Raw genomic sequence first — 13,956 nt, 5'->3', positions numbered from 1 at the left:
AAGTGAAATCAGTATAAGCGTTATGTGGTCATTCTTCTTTATTCCTGTCAGAATTCTGGCTGCTGAGTTTTGCAAAATTTGGAGAGGCTTGAGGTTGGAAGATGGTCTTCCAATCAGTAGGGAGTTGTAGTAGTCGATGGTTGAGAATATGATTAGCTGTAGTACAGTTCTGAAGTCATAAGGGTTAAGAAATGGTTTCAGACGTCTTAGGGTTAGTAGTTTGTGATATCCTTCTTTGATTTTGTTTGATATATGGTTCTTGAATGAAAGTTCTTTGTCAATAATAATTCCTAGGTTTCTGGTGTGGGTGACAGGGAGTATTGGGTTCATTTGATTGTCGAGTATGAGTTGGGGTGGTGGTGTTGGATTGGGTTTTTTATCCATGAGGATTATTTCAGTTTTGCCGATGTTGATTATGAGATTATGAAAATTGTTTTTTATTAATTTTTTTTATTTATCTATTTATTATTTATTTATTTATCTGTTATTTATTTATAGTTTATAATTTATTATTATTATATTATGTTGATTATGAAAATGGCTTCTAAATTTTGTACAGAAATCTCCGGTTCTTGGATATGAGACGCCCTGCCTTTGTTACAATGGTGGTGGCAGGATCGCCGTGAGAATGGTTGTTAATACCCTGCTGTTTGTCTTTTAAGGGTGCAGAAGGCTTTCCAGGAATTTCTGGGATTCCAGGCGGTGCCGGCTTTCCTGGACCGAAGGGTGAGAAAGAAATGTTATTTTAATCCCTTTTCTAGAAGCGTTCGAACAAGCGTTCCTATAAGGACAATAAAATACATCAACACCTACTCACTAAAGACCCTCAAACCAAGCTTAAAATATAAAATATTACTATAAGATAATTTTCAGTTTTTTCTCCATCCTCCTTAATGCACTAAGTTATTATACCCATGTTAATTTACCCATGTACTAAGTTATTTTACCCTTGTAATCTGCTTTCCAAGTTTATTACCCTGTTCTATGTAACTTGCATTCCTTCATGCTTGTCGTTTTCAGTTACAATGTAAACCGAGATGATATGCAAATTCTGCATGAATCCCGGTATATAAAAATGTTAAATAAATAAATAGAAGCAACTTCGCAGAAGGCTTTCAGGGTCATGTATTTTAATGGAATTTGCTAGGGAAAAGAAACATTGTATACAGTAGACACAAGAAATAGAAAGGTCAATTGTCTGAGTCATTTGAACATAGGAAAGGGGCTGTCCGAAAATCACCCACCCTCAGCCCCAGCTAAAAGTACTTTGTCACATGTGGGGGAGGCTTTTCTGGCACCGTGCTCAGACACAGGAAGGAAATGAAAGCACATAGGTTGCATTTTCAATTCTATGCGTGTTACTTCCTGTGAAAAAAGTCCCATCCCCATCCCCTCCCAAAATGGGGGAGAGAAAAGCATTGGCGGCAGAGTGAAAATACCTGCAAGCAAGGTCTGCAGGTGCAGAATACCTGCGAGCTTTGTCCCAGCGCGGCGAGCCTGGGTGTCATCTCCAGATACTTGAATACGCCTACCACGCACAGCCTTGCTACCAGATCAGAGGAGGCGGCCTGATGATTCATTTAAAATTCTCTCCGCTTGTGTCCATGCCTTCTCCTTTTGAACATTTATTAATCCCGTGTAAAGATTTTAATATTTGCCTCACATACTGCCCCCAGGACTTCTTACTCATAGCAGCTCCCCGTTTCTTCCAGTGCCTTGTGATGCTCCTGTCGATCCTTCAGTCTACACGTTAATGCAGTGCCTCCCTCCTCAGCCTGAGTTGCTACAAGCTCAGGGATGGGACCAGGCAATGCCATGAGCAAAAGTGTTTGGTTGCATTACCCTGTGAGCACCATCTTTGATGCCAAAAGCTGTCAATTTTATGCTCACAGCAACCCAGTCCTTAAGGGGAACATTGACTAAGCCCATCCCTTAAAATAATCGCTGAAGCTACTTGCAGCAGTTGCAATACAATATGTGACTGGAAAAACATTTTCTGCACGTGAAATCAATAAAGGAGCAAACTTCTGTTTAAAATAGAAATGAGGAAGAAATGACCATAACGCCGTAAAAGCCAGTGATCATTTTTACTGCAAGAATTAAAGTTGCATAAGAACTGGACCTTAAAATACAGACCCTAACCAAATACAAAATAGAAAGACCATAAAGTATAAATAGAAGTGTGTTGACAAAAACTGTACTGGGAATCACAAACCTGACTAATATTTTGCAGAGCAACAATGGAAAAACAGAAACATCATTAATCCTCGCAAAACATCAAGCAATAAAATCAAGAGATATAAAACATAATTCATAGTGTTAAAACCATACTGATAAAAAAAAATAAATATAACAGCCGACAAACATCCAATAATTTAAAAAAACTTGCATAAATTTGTTCTAATTACCAAACTCCAATAAAATATTTCAAAATATCTGATGAACAAAATATCCATCAATTTAAAACATTTTCTAATATTTCCCCCCCCAAAAAAATACCACATTACAAAACAGAAACATCAAATTGCACCCAATAATTAAAACTAATAAAGGATTAGAATATCTCCTGCTTGCCATAATTGGGATCTTTTGATTTCCTGTCACTCTGAGATTGTCATGGATTGGGGAAGATAGGGCCACACAAACTTTATCTTCTTTGTTTCTCACACAAACACACTAAAACATTCTTTCACGTACACCCTTTCTCATAATCCTGCACACACTGTGCATGCCTGTAAGATAAGAACATAAGAAAATGCCATACTGGGTCAGACCAAGGGTCCATCAAGCCCAGCATCCTGTTTCCAACAGTGGCCAATCCAGGCCATAAGAACCTGCCAAGTACCCAAAAACTAAGTCTATTCCATGTAACCATTACTAATGGCAGTGGCTATTCTCTAAGTGAACTTAATAGCAGGTAATGGACTTCTCCTCCAAGAACTTATCCAATCCTTTTTTAAACACAGCTATACTAACTGCACGAACCACATTCTCTGGCAACAAATTCCAGAGTTTAATTGTGCGTTGAGTAAAAAAGAACTTTCTCCGATTAGTTTTAAATGTGCCCCATGCTAACTTCATGGAGTGCCCCCTAGTCCTTCTACTATCCGAAAGAGTAAATAACCGATTCACATCTACCCGTTCTAGACCTCTCATGATTTTAAACACCTCTATCATATCCCCCCTCAGTCGTCTCTTCTCCAAGCTGAAAAGTCCTAACCTCTTTAGTCTTTCCTCATAGGGGAGTTGTTCCATTCCCCTTATCATTTTGGTAGCCCTTCTCTGTACCTTCTCCATCGCAATTATATCTTTTTTGAGATGCGGCGACCAGAATTGTACACAGTATTCAAGGTGCGGTCTCACCATGGAGCGATACAGAGGCATTATGACATTTTCCGTTTTATTCATCATTCCTTTTCTAATAATTCCCAACATTCTGTTTGCTTTTTTGACTGCCGCAGCACACTGTACCGACGATTTCAATGTGTTATCCACTATGACACCTAGATCTCTTTCTTGGGTTGTAGCACCTAATATGGAACCCAACATTGTGTAATTATAGCATAGGTTATTTTTCCCTATATGCATCACCTTGCACTTATCCACATTAAATTTCATCTGCCATTTGGATGCCCAATTTTCCAGTCTCACAAGGTCTTCCTGCAATTTATCACAATCTGCTTGTGATTTAACTACTCTGAACAATTTTGTGTCATCTGCAAATTTGATTATCTCACTCGTATTTCTTTCCAGATCATTTATAAATATATTGAACAGTAAGGGTCCCAATACAGATCCCTGAGGCACTCCACTGTCCACTCCCTTCCACTGAGAAAATTGCCCATTCAATCCTACTCTCTGTTTCCTGTCTTTTACCAGTTTGCAATCCACGAAAGGACATCGCCACCTATCCCATGACTTTTTACTTTTCCTAGAAGCCTCTCATGAGGAACTTTGTCAAACGCCTTCTGAAAATCCAAGTATACTATATCTACCGGTTCACCTTTATCCACATGTTTATTAACTCCTTCAAAAAAGAGAAGCAGATTTGTGAGGCAAGACTTGCCCTGGGTAAAGCCATGCTGACTTTGTTCCATTAAACCATGTCTTTCTATATGTTCTGTGATTTTGATGCTTAGAACACTTTCCACTATTTTTCCTGGCACTGAAGTCAGGCTAACCGGTCTGTAGTTTCCCGGATCACCCCTGGAGCCCTTTTTAAATATTGGGGTTACATTTGCTATCCTCCAGTCTTCAGGTACAATGGATGATTTTAATGATAAGTTACAAATTTTTACTAATAGGTCTGAAATTTCATTTTTTAGTTCCTTCAGAACTCTGGGGTGTATACCATCCGGTCCAGGTGATTTACTACTCTTCAGTTTGTCAATCAGGCCTACCACATCTTCTAGGTTCACCGTGATTTGATTCAGTCCATCTGAATCATTACCCATGAAAACCTTCTCCATTACGGGTACCTCCCCAACATCCTCTTCAGTAAACACCGAAGCAAAGAAATCATTTAATCTTTCCGCGATGGCCTTATCTTCTCTAAGTGCCCCTTTAACCCCTCGATCATCTAACGGTCCAACTGACTCCCTAACACACACACACACACACACACTGTCACAGACACATACCCAGGCTCTCACACAAATACATACATGCACACAGGCTCTCACACAGGCACATGCACAAAGGTTCACATACAGAGACACAGACATGCACACAAGATCTCATACAAACATGCACACAGGCACACAAGTTTTCACACAGACATGAAAACAGACACACAGACTCTGACTCTCACACTCACATAGCCACTTCTTCACCTCGGGCCATGGTGGGATGATGTCTACCACATCCCCCACTGGCCTCTTGTTCACTTCGTGTCGTGATAGAATGAGCTCCACCACGGCTCCTCTGGCCTCTTGTTTGCTTCGGGCTGTGGTGGGATGAGCTCCACCAGTCTTCCTGCACTAGGAAGGAAAAGCTATTCGTGCTTCTGGGAAAGTTGTGCATGGGTGCACATGCACACAGCTTAGAGGGAACATTTTGACCAGGTGATCTCACCCCTAACCCACACTGCAGAAAATACTCTAGACCTACTGTTTTTTATTCTCTCAACTTTCTCATTCAGTCCTACAGACCGAACCATTGTTAAGATCCCTTGGTTGGACCACTTTCTTATTAAATTGATCACCACATTCACTACTCCATCTCCTGGTGTTTCCTCAAATAGCACCGCATTCTTTAGATGTCTCCATAATCAGTCCAGAACATTTCAAAGAAAAATGTATAGCTGTAATGTCAAATTTTTCCAATGCCTCGCTTGACAACATGGTTTCAAACTGGAATGATTCAATCCAATCCACAGCAGAGGCTCTCACCCCACTAAGTCTACATATCAATATACTCTCCAATAAGGCCAGATGGTAATCACATGTCGTAACGCTCTAGAAACAAACACTACGGAGATCTGAAGCCAAATACATAACCACCTTCGGTTAAGACAGAACAACACCAAATCTATTATTGAAAACAGTTAATCTGCAGTTCACGTGCAAGAATGTTACTATATAATTACTCGAAGTCTTTCTAAAAAGTTCTTATAAACACACCTCATCAATCATCATTCAACTCGATCTCTGTTTCCCCCGGATTACATCAGTTATTGCCAAAATGTTTTAAATTACAGTTATGTAAATTAAGATGATAACCGTTATCAGTTATATTTACAGTCAGACCATGTTTTTGATTTTGCTTTTGTTTCACTTTATTGCCAAAATGTATTAAGTTGTTGTATCTGTAAACCGGAATGAAGGCAGCTAGCTAAATTTCGGTATATAAAAACAATTAAATAAATTAAATAAATAAATAGAGATGAAAGCCAACCTCTCCCAATATGAGAGCATACAGGGATACACTTGTTCAATAGAGAACAGCTACAAACCAAGCTAAAAAGACACCCAGATCAAAACTGCTATGCACAATCTGAGAGCTATTCACTATAGTAAATAGCCTCATCAAACCTCCACCATCATACATTGCTTTTTTTGTCTGTTAACTCTACCCCAAACTTTTGTGAATCATATGCTTTATTCCTTTCCAAAACCCTCCTAGTCTCTGGTCTGACTGCAAACGTGTCTCTCAATCCAAAACACTACGTACCATAAACAAATTAAATTCTTCCTCCTCCCCATTAAATCCATGTTCCTCAGTGTTCAGCAGGTCAGTCTCAACGAGTGGATTACACATGTCTGCTAGCAGATGGAGACTGAGCAAAAGCTGAGTTATGGCTATATAATCCTGCCCCAACATCAGCCCACCAGTATTCTCCGTCTCCAGCAGATGGTGGACTTGCATTTCCCTTCAGGGGATTGCCTGTGAGTAAAAAAAAAAAAAAAAGGAACAAAAGAAGAAAGACAAGATATTTATGTAGCACCACTTGCCTCCTGAGGTGATACCATGCGGTCCTTCCTTCAGTATGGACCTAAATTTGAATTAGCGGTTGCAGGCCGAGAGAGGCTCAATGGTGAAGGCTTATTCTTGCTGTCCACCAGGGAGGGCTGAGCTCAGGTAAAAGTTTTTTACATTAAAAAAACAAACAAACAGTGAAAAGGAAGAAAGCAGGAGAAGGGTCTGTTTCCTTGGCATTCAGCTGACCCGCTCACGTCTCTGGAGAGTTCCGGTGAGGAGGCAGTGCAGGCATGGCAGGTTGAGCAGCTGTTTTGGCTAGGCCCTGTCCCCAGGCTTCTCCCATCTTGTGCGTCCAGCATAGACATCAGTACTGGGCATCCAGTTGAATGAGCGGCCTAGGCACGTGAGCATGGACACACATTTTTTGTGTATCCATTTTGGGCACGACTTATACGGGCGGGTAATCTAGGTGCAAGCCTTTATCGGTCTGCATGCTTATAGCCATGGTGCCTAGAGTGAAAAAGCCTAAGCGCCTATCTATTTGTGCTGCATGCCACATCAGGGCCATTCAGCTGGAGCTTTCTTTAAGAGGGAGATATGCCTCCTCCTGATTTTGTCGGGATGAATTCTGCTCGCATATAGTTTCTCTGTAGCAGTCCAGCTTGTTCTGTTATATAGAAACATATATAGAAGCATAGAAATGACGGCAGAAGAAGACCAAATGGCCCAACCAGTCTGTCCAGCAAGCTTTCACACTTTTTTTTTCTCTCACATACTTAACTGTTTCTCTTGGCTCTTAGTAACCTTTTTTATTCTATTTCCTTTCCACCCCCACCATTAATGTAGAGAGCAGTGTTGGAACTGCATCTAAGTGAAATAGCTTAATTAGTTAGGGGTATTAACCACCGCAATAAGCAAGCTACACCCATGCTTATTTGTTTACCCAGACTATGTAATTCAGTCCTTGTTGATTGTTGCCTGAATATAGATCCACCTTTCTTCATTTCCCCCCTGCCATTGAAGCAGAGAGCCATGCTGGCTATGCATTGAAAGTGAAGTATCAGTCTTGCTCCCCTGCCATTGAAGCAGAGAGCTATGCTGGATATGCATGAAGTGTCAAACTTTCTCCCCTGCCGTTGAAGCAGAGAGCTATGCTGGCTGTGCATTGAAAGTGAAGTATCAGGCTTATTTGGTTCGGATTATTTCAGTAGGTGATGTACTATTGTCCTAGGGTTTGGTGTAGTATTTGCGTTGCTGTTATTTGAATCCTGAGCGTCAGTGCTGTGACTGTATGGTATGACAAGATTCTAGATCTCTTTTTTTGCAGGAGTTTGTTACTTCACAAAATAGCAGTGAAGGGATATTTTTTGCTGAGGTAACACCGGAATTTGAATATTTATTTTCATGTTGGCTGTAATGTGAATTGTCCTAGCTCTGCTCTGCACCTGTTCTAGTGATTAATGATATTTTATTGTAGTTAGGATTTCTGTCTTTCTGCAAAGAGGATTCACAAAAGAATACATTGATTTTTGTTTTATTACATGATTGATTGGATGTTTGTTTTCTTTGCTTTTTCCATGATATACTCGTGCATTTATAAACTGCAATAAATATAAAATAAATTAATACAGATTAATAAGGACTTTTTAATGCTGGTAAGTACTCGAAATAGTTGAGGTAAAATGTTTTAAAGTGTCATGCATGATGCCTAATGGCTGTTGCAAACTACTTAGAAAGCCATTGTAGGGTGCAGTATATGGCATTGTTTATCACTGAGAATACAACTAGCAGGACTCAGACCTGCAGGCCTACAGCCCACCCATGTTAACCTTGTGCCCACCCAAAAAATCAGTTCTGGCTACGCCACTGTAACCAAGCATCAACAGGTGTCTGAGGAGATAGAAACGCATATGGTGTGGGCGGAACAGCTTCTCCTAAGCATATCCGCCTCTCACGTTGCCAGAAAGGACAATAGCCGATTTCCTCAGCAGGGGAAACTTGGGTCCAGGAGAATGGGAACTGGCAGATGAGGCCTTTCAGCTCCTGGTGAACTGCTGGGGCCTACCAGATCTACACTGGTTGGTGACCTTCAGCAACATAAAGGTTCAACACTTCTTCAGTCACAGGCGGGACCCAAAAGTGATGGGCATCGACGCTCTTGTTCAGGAGTGGTCATGAGGTGCCCTTCTGTATGCAGGTTGGTCCAGGAGATTTCAAGTCAAACCAACACAGTCCTTTTAGTGGCTTCGGATTGGGCTTGAAGTCGGCGAAACAATGTGACAAGGCAATAGCTAAAGCCAGAAGAATGCTGGACTGCATAGAAAGAGGAATATCGAGTAAGAAAAGGGAAGTGATGATCCCCTTGTACAGGTCCTTGGTGAGGCCTCACCTGGAGTACTGTGCTCAGTTCTGGAGACCGTATCTCCAAAGAGACAGAGACAAAGATGGAGGCGGTCCAGAAAAGGGAGACCAAAAAGGTGGAGGGTCTTCATCGAATGACTTATGAGGAGAGATTGAAGAATCTAAATATGTACACACTGGAGGAAAGGAGGAGCAGAGGTGATATGATACAGACTTTCAGATGCTTGAAAGGCTTTAACGATCCAAAGATAATGACAAACCTTTTCCGTTGGAAAAAAATCAGAACCAGGGGTCACGATTTGAAGCTCCAGGGAGGAAGACTCAGAACCAATGTCAGGAAGTATTTCTTCACGGAGAGGGTGGTGGATGCCTGGAATGCCCTTCCGGAGGAAGTGGTAAAGATCAAAACTCTGAAGGATTTCAAAGGGGGCGTGGGATAAACACTGTGGATCCATAAAGTCTAGAGGATGTGAATGAAGAGAAGAGGCATGGGGGTGGCTTGCGGGAATGACAGCTGCTACCTGGAGATTAATACCCTTATTCGATAAACATACTCACTGTTAATGCAACTCCAACATTGCTCTATGCTTCAACGGAAAGAGGAAATATGGAAAAAAGGATTTGCATTCACAAAAAAGCGGGGAGTAGCTTGCTTGTTATGGCAGTTACTACCCCAAACCAAATAAGATTGATACTTCACTTTCAATGCATATCCAGCATAGCATAGCATATTCAGGCAACAACCACCAAGAACTGAATTACATAGTCTGGGTAAACAAATAAGCATGGGTGTAGCTTGCTTGTTATGGCGGTTACTACCCCGAATCAATTAAGCCTGATACTTCACTTGGAATACATATCCAGTGCAGTTCACTGCTTCAACGGAGGGGGAGAATAAATAAAAGAGGATGTATATTCAGACAACAACCAACGAGGACTGAATTGCACAGGCTGGGTAAACAATAAGCATAGGAGTAGCTTGCTTATTGCGGCAGTTACTACCCCTAACCAATTAAGCTAGATACTTCACTTAGATGCAGCTCCAGCACTGATCGCTACATCAATGGCGGGGGTGGAAAACTAGAACCAAAAAGTTACTAATAAGGGCCCTGACTTCAGCGGTCAGAGTAACAAGTAAGTATGAGAAAATAAAATAAGTGTGAAAGCTTGCTGGGCAGACTGGATGGGCCTTTTGGTCTTCTTCTGCCTTCATTTCTATGTTTCTATCTCCAGAGACTTCTTGTAGGCAGTCCCCTCCGGCTAATGTCTTGGACGGCTCTGTAACGTCAGGGGCCCATTCTATACAAGGATCCGGGTCAATTCTTTCTTACAGTTTGGCCATTGAAAGCACTCGGTCGTTGAAGTGCTGTAGATTCCACTCTACTTTGCGCCCAGAAATTTTCTACTTCTCTAGCCTATGTTAGAGTTTGGAGGGTCTTTGCGACTTGGTGATCTAAGCGAGGTACTCAACTGATCAAAGTGGATATTCATTTGATCTTGGAGTTTTTACATGACGGCTTGCTTAAGGGTTTGGCTCTTAACACCTTGAAGGTTCAAGCTGCGCCCTGGCTTTTTATAGGGGGAGAGTCAATGGAGGGCCTTTGCCTTCCCATCCAGACATGTCCCATTTCTTGCAGGGAGTTAAGCATCTTTGCCCCCATTGCGGCTTCCGATGCCTGTGTGGGACTCTAGTTCTTGGCAGGACCAACTTTTGGACTGCTGTGTAATTTTTCCTTGCAGCTGCTTACCTTGAAGACAGTTTTTCTGGTAGCAATCTGTTTTTCCTGCCATGAGCCTTTTCTCTGTATGACTCTGGGCGCGGTTCAACTTCAGACTATGCACTCCTTTTTGCCAAAAGAAGTTTCAGAATTTCATTTGAATCAGTCCATTTCCCTACCCGAAAAGCGGAATATAAAAATATAAATAAATATAGGGCGCTCAGGCTAGCGCACCAGGTAACACTCTATTGTTTGCACTAAAATAATCACCAATGCAATACGGGGATTAGCGCATCCAAAACACGCGTCCAATCAAGCGCATAACTGATAGCGCTCATGACATGCAAATTCCATGTAGATGCGGCTATTAACTATTACCCCACGATGCAAAAATTGCTGCACAGCCAAGGCTCCCATTTTAACACGGCAAATTTAATGCCTACCCAGGAGCTGGCGTTAAAGCATTTCACACTCAAGGGTTCACAAAAAAAAAACCCCAAAAAAATCCTATTTTCTGTGATTCCTCCTATTAATATCGTCGCGATACTAAGTAGGAGGAACCACAGGAAGCAGAATCATGCCGTGCTCTGCCGTGACTTGGACCCTCCGGGTCCAAGTCACGGCAGAGCAGAGCGATGAAAAATCCTAAATGCATGAGATCATCAAGAATTCAGATAAGTGTTCTGCCGTTTCCAAATCTGTCGGGATTCTAAATTACATGAGAGACGAGGTGATTCATACCGTTCGTCCGATTTTCAAAACATGAGACTGAAATGCGATTGTTAAAGTCTGTATCATAAGCCTGGCTGCAGAGAATTTTATATCGTTTTTGAGATACTATGCCATTGGATTAGTCTGGCAAAAATTCCACCAGCTAATACTGTGCTTTATTCACATTGAGATATTTCAGTTCAACAAAATGTTACACAGTTGCTGAAGAGTAACAAAATGAAATTCCTTTGAGACGATTGGGTCCAATTAAGCAGCACAGCCGTCTGTTTAACTTTGTGAACAATTTGTTACTTAATGTCTTTAAATCAGTTACAAAAAGCTACAAAAATAATTGCTTCATGATCATCCAAGAAATCAAAGTAATATTGTAACATCATTTTTGCATATAGCTAGAATTGTAGCATTATTAAAAACTCAACTTAGCAGCAAAATCTTTCAATGAAATAGAAAACAAACTAAGTTTGATTAAAACGATTTTTAGAATAGTAAACAAATTGAAATTCAGTGTTGTCAAATAACTGCCTATGGATATGTATCCAATTTTAAAAACTAAAATTTAAAAACAAAAACAAAAATAAATTAAAATGGAAGTTTGTAATAAAAGTTAAAATTATACACAATAAAATAATTTGTATTTAAAACTAAAATTAGAGAACATAAGACCGATGATTGGACCAATTGGCCATATGAAGTTTCTGTTAATTCAGATCTCCTGCCAACACTGAGGTCTTATCTCTATATAGAAATTATTGTCACAGTACTTAATCATCAATCATTTATTTATTTATTTATTTTTAATTTTTATATACCGATGTTCCTGTAAAGAATACATATCGCACCAGTTTACAAGGAACTGAACAGTCGCCTCCAGGGCGGAAATACATTAAAATAGTCGCCTCAAGGCAGAATAAATTAACACAAGTATACAGGAAAACTATTAAAAGAGAACTTTCATAAACTCAATTAAATGTAACTGTGAACCATAAATCAGGAACCATAAATCAGGAACATATGTACAGAGGTAGGTATATCGTCTGTCGCGTCACCAGATTTTAGCTCTCAGGGAAAGCTTGAGTGAATAGCCAAGTCTTTAGCTTCTTTTTGAATGTCGGAAGGCATGGTTCTTGGCGGAGGTCCGGTGGGAGCAGGTTCCAAAGATGGGGACCTGCAGTGGACAGAGCTCGTTTCCTCAATGAGGTTTTTGTTGGCTGGGTGTGAAGCATGTTCTGGTATGCACTTCTGATTGGTCTATTGGAGACGTGTTGCTGTAGTTGGAAGGATAGGTTGAGGGGGGAGATGTTGTGAAGAGCCTTGTGAATCATCTTGAGGGATTTAAATTGTATCCTAAATTTTATGGGCAGCCAGTGAAGATTTTGGAGGATAGGGGTGATGTGATCCCATTTTTTGGTGTTAGTGAGAATTCTGGCTGTCGCGTTCTGGACCATCTGAAGTGGTTTGATGGTGTTGGCTGGCAGGCCCAGGAGGAGTGAGTTGCAATAGTCCAGTTTAGGGAGGATGATAGATTGTAGTACCAAGCGGAAGTCTTGGAAGTGTAGAAGAGGTTTTAATTTTTTTAAGACTTGCAATTTGAAGAAGCAGTCTTTGGTAGTATTGTTTATGAATTTGGTGAAGTTGAGTTGGTTGTCCAGAAGTACACCAAGATCTCTTACTTGTGGTGTGTGGTCGATTGATGTGAAGGAGAGTTGGGTGGAACTAGTTGGGTTGAATAGAGAGCACTTGTCTGGAGCTATTATGAGGATTTCAGTTTTGCTAGTATTTAGCACGAGGTTGAGGCTTGTTAGCATGTTTTTGATTTCCGAAAGGCAGCTGTTCCAGTAAGACCACGTTTTGTGGAGGGATTCCATTATCGGGATGAGGATCTGAATGTCATCCGCGTAAAGGAAGTGTGTTAGCTTGAGGTTAGATAGTAGATGGCAGAGTGGAAGGAGATGAATATTGAATAGTGTTGGTGAAAGGGATGATCCTTGAGGTACCCCCAGCTTTGATCTGATAGGGAGTGATTCTTTGTTGTTAATCCTGACCTTGTATTGTCTGTTTTCAAGGAAAGATTTGAACCAGTTGAGCGCTGAACCTGTTATACCAATATCTGCTAGATGCTGAATGAGGCAGGAATGGTTCACAGTGTCGAACGCTGAGGAGAGGTCCAGTAAGACGAGAAGGAAAGGTTGACCATTTTCCAGGTTGATGAGGATGTTATCAGAAAGCGAGGCTAGTAGAGATTCAGTGTTCAGTGACTTTTGAAATCCGAATTGATTGGAGGTTAGAATGTCATTCTCTTCTAGGAATTCGGATAGTTGTCTGTTTACTACCTTCTCCATGATTTTTGCAATCATTGGGAGGTTGGCAATTGGTCTGAAGTTAGCTGGGTCAGTGGGTGGAAGGTTAGGTTTTTTAAGGAGAGGCTTGAGAATAGCAAGCTTGAGTTGGTCAGGGACTTGACCTTGGGAGAGCGAGCAGTTTATGATGTCTGCTATCGGTTTAGCGATGATGTTAGGAATGGAGAACAGTAGATTGGATGGGATGTGGTCAAGTGGGTGGGATGAGGGCTTCATCTTCCTAAGGATGTTTTCAATTTCTAAGGCGGACGTCTGCTCAAGGGAAGCCATCGAAGCTGTAGTTGCTTTGTATTGCATGTGGGTTGGGTGAGAGTGTTGTGTGCTGGTAGTGGGAGGGTAGTTCGGTTGAGGAGAGGGCACCTTGAGAG

At 41.1% G+C, this 13,956-nt stretch overlaps 1 protein-coding gene across 2 annotated transcripts in view; it reads left to right on the top strand.

Annotated features, from left to right (window-relative positions):
- Positions 1–13,956, top strand: part of COL4A6 (collagen type IV alpha 6 chain) — a gene marked incomplete at its 5' end in the record, with an annotated part of 101,047 nt that overhangs the window by 20,210 nt on the left and 66,881 nt on the right. For both annotated transcript variants that reach the window (XM_029586039.1, XM_029586038.1), the window contains 1 exon segment: positions 663–726. In XM_029586039.1, the coding sequence (XP_029441899.1) occupies positions 663–726 (64 nt within the window).

This window comes from Rhinatrema bivittatum, unplaced genomic scaffold (assembly GCF_901001135.1).
Source record: "Rhinatrema bivittatum unplaced genomic scaffold, aRhiBiv1.1, whole genome shotgun sequence".
Taxonomy (NCBI): Eukaryota; Metazoa; Chordata; class Amphibia; order Gymnophiona; family Rhinatrematidae; genus Rhinatrema; species Rhinatrema bivittatum.
Note: the sequence above shows the minus strand (reverse complement) of the source record. Positions and strands in the feature narration are given on the sequence as shown.